The sequence below is a fragment of the Cupressus sempervirens genome, chromosome 1 (genome assembly GCF_028749045.1).
Source record: "Cupressus sempervirens isolate cs-2001-9-10 chromosome 1, ASM2874904v1, whole genome shotgun sequence".
Taxonomy (NCBI): Eukaryota; Viridiplantae; Streptophyta; class Pinopsida; order Cupressales; family Cupressaceae; genus Cupressus; species Cupressus sempervirens.
In genome coordinates this window covers 652,319,196-652,325,752 of record NC_143118.1, presented here as the reverse complement: position 1 = coordinate 652,325,752, position 6,557 = coordinate 652,319,196, and the positions used below count along the sequence as shown (strand labels likewise).

At 36.9% G+C, this 6,557-nt stretch overlaps 1 protein-coding gene across 2 annotated transcripts in view; it reads left to right on the top strand.

Moving 5' to 3' along the window:
* Positions 1-394: 394 nt before the first annotated feature.
* Positions 395-6,557, top strand: part of LOC149579583 (uncharacterized) — a 30,660-nt gene continuing 24,497 nt past the window's right edge. Inside the window, exons 1-2 of one of the 2 annotated variants that reach the window (XM_089786042.1) lie at positions 395-483; positions 2,315-2,541. In XM_089786042.1, the coding sequence (XP_089642168.1) occupies positions 2,325-2,541 (217 nt within the window). In that variant the 5' untranslated portion in view covers positions 395-483; positions 2,315-2,324. Of the gene's footprint in view, positions 2,190-2,314; positions 2,542-6,557 lie in introns of both variants that reach the window. The other variant, XM_089786035.1, reaches the window with a different exon arrangement.

Genomic DNA, 6,557 nt, shown 5'->3' with positions numbered 1-6,557 from the left:
AATAATAATAAAAACTTTACATACTATCCAAATAAATAATAAATAAAATGAATAATAATAAAACTTACATGTTAAGCATAGAAAAGGACAAAACCGCACCAAGATTCCATGGAATATGCCAGCCAAACACTAGATGGCAAATTTGCCAACTTATACCATCCCAACGATCGTGGGGCCAACAAGGAAGGCACACGTGTATCAACCATTTATTCTGCTTAAAAAATTACATGTTTGACCTAGCGGAACACAAGGACCAATCCAACCTAACCAGAGTTAAAGGTGAAACGGGGAATCTTGCCGATTGCATGCCTTTTAACGCAGACGTTGTAACCTCCGTCTGACCAGGGTTAGGCAAGACCGGGTTGAATCTCTCGGATTTTGCGCTTTGTTTGACATCCATAAAATCATATTTAGAAAGGGTTGCGAGAAAATAGCGTACGATGATCAGTAATCGGAGACCCTTGCCACAAGCAATTCATAAAGGTAAGTGATCTCAGAGCCGAAAGCCTCAGCTTGGCTTAATTCTGTGCTTTTTCTTCTACATTTTGATGGGCTTATGGCCTTCAATACTTGATAGATTATATTAAATGACGTTACTGTGTCTGGTTTTAGTTGTAACTGTCTGAAACAGTCCGTTCTCGTACGGCATTTGTGCCTAGCTGTCTTTCACTCGTCTTTGTGGTTTCGAGCTAGGTGGGGTTTGGAGATTTAATTCTAGGGTTTCTTGGACAATTTGTGAGGATTCTTAAGCAAAAACAGTGATTTTTCTCCTGTTGTCTAAGCTGAACGCAGTATTTGCGGGTTACTAGACGAGTATCCCTGTGTTTGATATGTAGTTGTATTTAGTTTGAATGCGCAGTAAAACCCTTAACATTGTTTTTGCTAGAGATTTAGTTTTTAGACCTGTGTTGCTGAGTGGAAGTGCGTGTTATTTTGTAACAGTTGTTCCGTAGCTGGCAATTATGCCGAAGTGCACTTCTAGTTGAGCTTTAAAACCAGCTGTAAACATAGACACCTATTAGTGTTTCAAAGGTTCTAAAATTGCAAATATAAAATAAAATGATTTTCAGCCTATGTAGAACTCCTGACTTTAAACCTTAGTTTTCTATCACACTAAGAGATGCATCGTCCGGATGAAAAAAAATCCTTTTTATCTCTGGTCATCTGGAAGAGTTCTTTTTGATCATTTCATTTTTTCATCTTCAGACTTAGGTGTCAAGGTTGTATGTTGCTACATCTTCTTTGCTTGTTCTTCCATTTTGTTGCAAGGAGTTTGGATCCCAACATTGATTTGCAGTCAAAACTCATAGTAAGTCATGAACCAGGTAGGATTCGAACCCATAAATTTTTATCAGCACTGTTTGTCCCTTAAAGTTCGGGCTTTGCCACAATGTTATTTGATTTCAATTTTGAAGAGCCGCGTGTCCTGCAAATTGGATCTCTGCTTTCCACTGATTTTCAACACTATGATTGTGAGATCATGGTAAATCTTGCCATTAGAGAGACCTGCATTTAGCATTCATTACAAACTTGATCTGTCCAGTGAAGTAGTATTTGTGTGCCTTTGTAGAGTGAGAGGTGAAATCTGTTGATGTGTAGTAATTATTTGGGAGAAACCCATAGGTATTCTTTACCTGGGGTTGGGATATGCTGAATTCAACCAGATGGCTGGTTTTTTCATAAACCTTGGTTTTATTTTTGGAAAATGCTAGAAAAAAACTTGTGGGTTATTTAATGACCTGTGAATAAACTGCAGGTTTATTTGAAACTTGTCCCCCTGTCTTTAAACCCTGGGCTTTTAATGTATGCCATCTTTATTTCATTTTAAAACTGAGCTTTTTATTTTGACGGAGAAGTTGAGACTCTGGAGAGGGTAATTGGTAACTTTGAGCACATTCTTTATTTGGCCTAATAAGTTTCTGTTTTAGAAAAGTTAGAAGTGGAACTTTCATCCCTGAATCTTGAATGTAGACATACAGCGAATCCTCTAGAATTCTTGTTTGGTGGTAGGTTTGTTGTCAGTGCTACCTTTTGCCCACTTGTTCAGGATAATTTTCTACTGTATTAGATCACTACTGTATGCTTTTTCTGGAAGTTAGCTACGTATTAGAGAAATGGCACAACCAGAAAAGGAGAAACATTTGTTTTTGTCCTATCTACAGGCTACTTTGCAAACTGGAACAACTATGGTATCACTAAGAATCTACTTCACTGTTTTCTCCTAACTTTTGTTTATGATCCATCATATGGTAGAAGGATTCTCCAATTTTTCTTGTGGTTGTTTGACAAACTTTTCCATTGCTCATCGTTGCAGTTTGTTGAAGATGTACAATGCAAGGAAATATCCAGCAGTTAGTTTGATGCCCCCCAGGTCCCAAGTTCCCGATCAGCATGAAAGAGCTGTAGTACCAGTGGGCTCAAACAATGCAATGAATAGTTCTGTTACTTCTGGAATGGCATCATCAAAACAACGCTTGCGATGGACTCCTGACTTACATGAGCGTTTTGTAGATGCTGTTGCAGAACTTGGTGGACCAGATAGTGGGTATTTGTGACCTTGTCATTGTTGTTGTAATATGTTATGTATGAAAATGTCGCATTATTTCATTTTCAGAAACTTATTTTTAAGAGCAATTCATGACAATTCACACACACACACACACACACACACACATTTTATATGATGGAGTCTGGACCACTATTTTCAATATTCAAGGCCTACAGTCATAATTCTTTATATTGATCAATGTTTACTTTCAAGGTGTAGAGGTCATCCTAACCAGAATATAAATAATTTGTTTTATATTGATCAATGTTTATTTTCACAGTGTAGAGGTCATCTTAACCGGAATATAAATAATTTGTCTTGAAGGCTATGCATTGCTATGTATGAGAATTACAAGTTTCTTCTAGATTCAGAAACTATTTAAAAGTATAATCTATTTTGGTTTCGAGTAATAATAGACAAGTACACCAACAAAATAACAAATTATAAATTAGTTGGGGCTTCTGTTTCTTGGGTTGTATCCTTGGGGCCTAGACATCTTCTCAGATATCCAGGAAATTCTGGGAATGGGATGAGCCTTACCGAACTCCCTCTGACTTTCTCGTCAGATAAAGCCTGGATATCCGATGGAATTCAATTTGATAGCTCATCAATTACAGTTTCATTTTAGAGTACAATAAAGATTGAAGTGAACTAGCAACTACTGAGAGAGACAAGCATGTTGTAATGAAAGTAAAACACAGATATACCCTGGAGAAAACTTCAGAAAATGTGAGCAATTCTCACTTAAACCTACTCCAAGTGGCAATAAAAGATCTATGCCCCACAAGCTTGACGAACTATCTCTAATATTTTGCTTCAATGGCCCTTAAGAACTCTCACAAGCCATCCCTGCTATTTGCCTTTGCAAGTCACCTTTTAAAAACAGAAACTTGCATAGAACGCTGTCTAAATTTCTGTACATGCCCTCTGAATGCATAAAATAATTCATTTGTGTTTGCAATGTCTGTACATAACATTACAATGCAGTATAAAGCAAAAAATATCAAAATAATGAAGTTTAGTCTGCCACGTGATGCCTATTTATTGCTAGTTCAAATTGTCACTTTCTAGTTTCTGCAAAGTGTTTATTTCAAATTTTGTGCATGTGGTTATCAGTGAATTTTCCATGGAGACTAGAACACTCAAAATTTTGCTTCTCCCTTTTGCCAAAGTCTCCACTTTGATGTCCCATACCATCCAATACACACTCCAGCATCCAAGATCTTGCCCTTTTACCAAAAACTCCTTAATTAGAGCCATGAAGTAAAATCCTAGAACCATACACAAATATGCCTCACCTTGGTGCCTAAAATTTTGATAGACTCAACAGGTGAGGGAGGATGAAACCCTCAATTGACGACATTTATGCAAGCTCACCTTGCAGTGCAAAATAAAACCTAGCCAAAATCTGGAGCACTTTTGTCTTCAATTGCTTGAAATAATAATGAGGAAGTGCCCAAACATGGAGGGACTTAATCAACATTAGTTGTCTCTAAGGTAATGATCCTTGTGTTTCCGTTTGACATCTTATGAAGATTGCAGAGCTGCCTAAGCTTTTCTTTTTCTTTTTAAGAAAACAAGAGAAAACTCATTCTGCCTTTCATGAGTTGATGCTTGGTTGCCCTTCCAATAGTGCATTGCTTTTTGGTCATTTATGATGGGGCTGGGAAATAAAATACCACATACAGCCAAAGAAGAAACATCTAAAACCACTTCATTAACAAGCTTCGAACCAACAATAAGCTTTACACTCCATTTGCTTTTAACAAACGTGCAATTACCCTCTTAGATCCAACCAAATTTTAAAAGCCTAGAGTGTTTAGAAGTTACAAGGCCAATTTTTTTCAACCAAATCTTGAACAAGAATAAAGAAATGCAATAGTCTTAACACCCAACTTGACTCTTGATGTTAAGCCAGGCTTCTTGAGTCAACAAATCAGCTTTCCTAGAAGTGCCCTGGAATCCAACTCTGGAATGCAATCTATCTCTTCATCGTTTCCAATTGAGAGATGAGGAATTTTCCTGCCCTTCTTACCTTGCTTATTAGGGCCCATTTTAGGAAGCAACTTCCGAGATGAGGATTCCAAATGGTCATCTTACAATAACCACCAGAATATCTAACTACATTTGATTTCATGCTTAAAGAACTTGCCTTCTTTGACTTGGCCATAGCTACACACATCTTTGAGGGTGACGGAGAACTATTAGCTCATACACATGTTTCTTTGAGGCCTCCAAATGGTTATCTTACCACCAGAATGTCTAACTGCATTTGATTTCATGCTTAACGAAGTTGCCTTCTTTGCCTTGGCCTTTGAAGATAATAGAGAGTTATTAGCTCATGCACATGTTTCTTTGACTGACATATGCTTATGCCCTTGACGAAATTTTAGGTTAAATTGTTTCCTCATCATTTTCTTAAATTATCACAAGATTTAATAGGAGAATTCTTTTCAACAACCATAGAATAAAAGATTCTTTCGAACTAATTCAAAGCATAGGTTACTAGTCTCAATTTTGCATTGAAATATTTTGGTGTAAACTATATGGGAGTGCAAGCTAAAATATACTCCTACTTGCACATTTCTTTCAAATGGCCAAATCGCAAATGTTATTTTGCTCTTTTATTTAGGCATTTGTGGAAGACTATACTCACTGTGGGAAATTTTCTTCTTCTTCAAATCGAGCTGTTCAATAAGGCATAAGCATAACTTGATCATGAGAGTCTCTATTAGGTCTCATATACGCTCCATTGATTGAGATATTTTGGCAACATTGGTAGCTTTAGGGAATTTGTCTTTTGATCAAAGTTGGATGCTTCTCAACCCATGCCTTTCATTCTCGTCTGGAGAATTAGTGTCATTTTGATAAAAGCACAAATGTCTCCACTTCTTTGAGGTTTTACTTGTGAAAACTTGTGTCAACACCCATCAGAAGAGAACATGGAAACTGAAATGGAAATTCCATTTAAGAGTGCACTTGATATGGATTCATTTTTGGAGGGCAATAAGGCTGACGTGAGCTAAGCAAGAATTAGCAATAGATGAAAGAAGCAAGCATTGCAATGAAAATAAAACATAGATATATTCTGCAGTAACCTCTGTATGGGTGAAAACTTTGGGAGCATGAGCAAATTCTCACTTAAATCTACTTCAAATTATTAGAATATTTTTAATATTTTTAGTATCTTGCTATATTTAACTAGTTCTAGTTAATGGTTGTTTAGACTTTCTTTTTAGTTTGCTCTTTCAGTTCTATTTATAGACGTTGTCATTATTAAAGCAACCTTGCTTTTTTGTTCAAGCTAATGTAAACTCTATCTAAGAGTTCATTGCTAATGCAATATTCATTTCATTTTCTGCATTCATTTAGTCTTAAACAATTTCATGGGTCAATGGGGTCTCTTGTAGCCTCTTTTGATCTGGAATTTTTTTCCAGAAATTATTTTTTCTGTAATTCACGTTCTTACACGAGGAAAAACAATAGAAATCTGAAATTATGAATTTTTTTTTATAAGTAACATTTTGTATTATATTGATAAAAAAAGGGTTACATTGCTTTGATATGGCTAAATGCCTTTCTGTCTTAACTATCCATACCTTGGCCATACCCATGCCATTAGACAAAAATTCAGAGTATGAACACTCTAAAGAAGACAAGACCACCCAACCCATATACTAAGATAAACAAGACAAACAAAACAGGGCATTCGCCATCACCACTGTCTGATATTTGTTACTCCTTGAACCATCGTGCAGCTTCCTCATGAGTGAAGGTTGGTGTTGAATGGTCGTCCATCACTGAATTTCCCTGCCTCCATTGACGACACTTTCCACTGCCCTCCCCCTCTTCGACAAGCAATGAGGCATTCACCCAGACTCCTTTTGATGTGGATACACCCTCCTTCAGGTGGCACTTCTTCGCTATTTGGTGGCATATTTGTTGCCTTAGAGTGAGTGTGCTCTTTCTTGGCATGGCCTTCATCAAACCTCATTCATTCTTCGCCGGC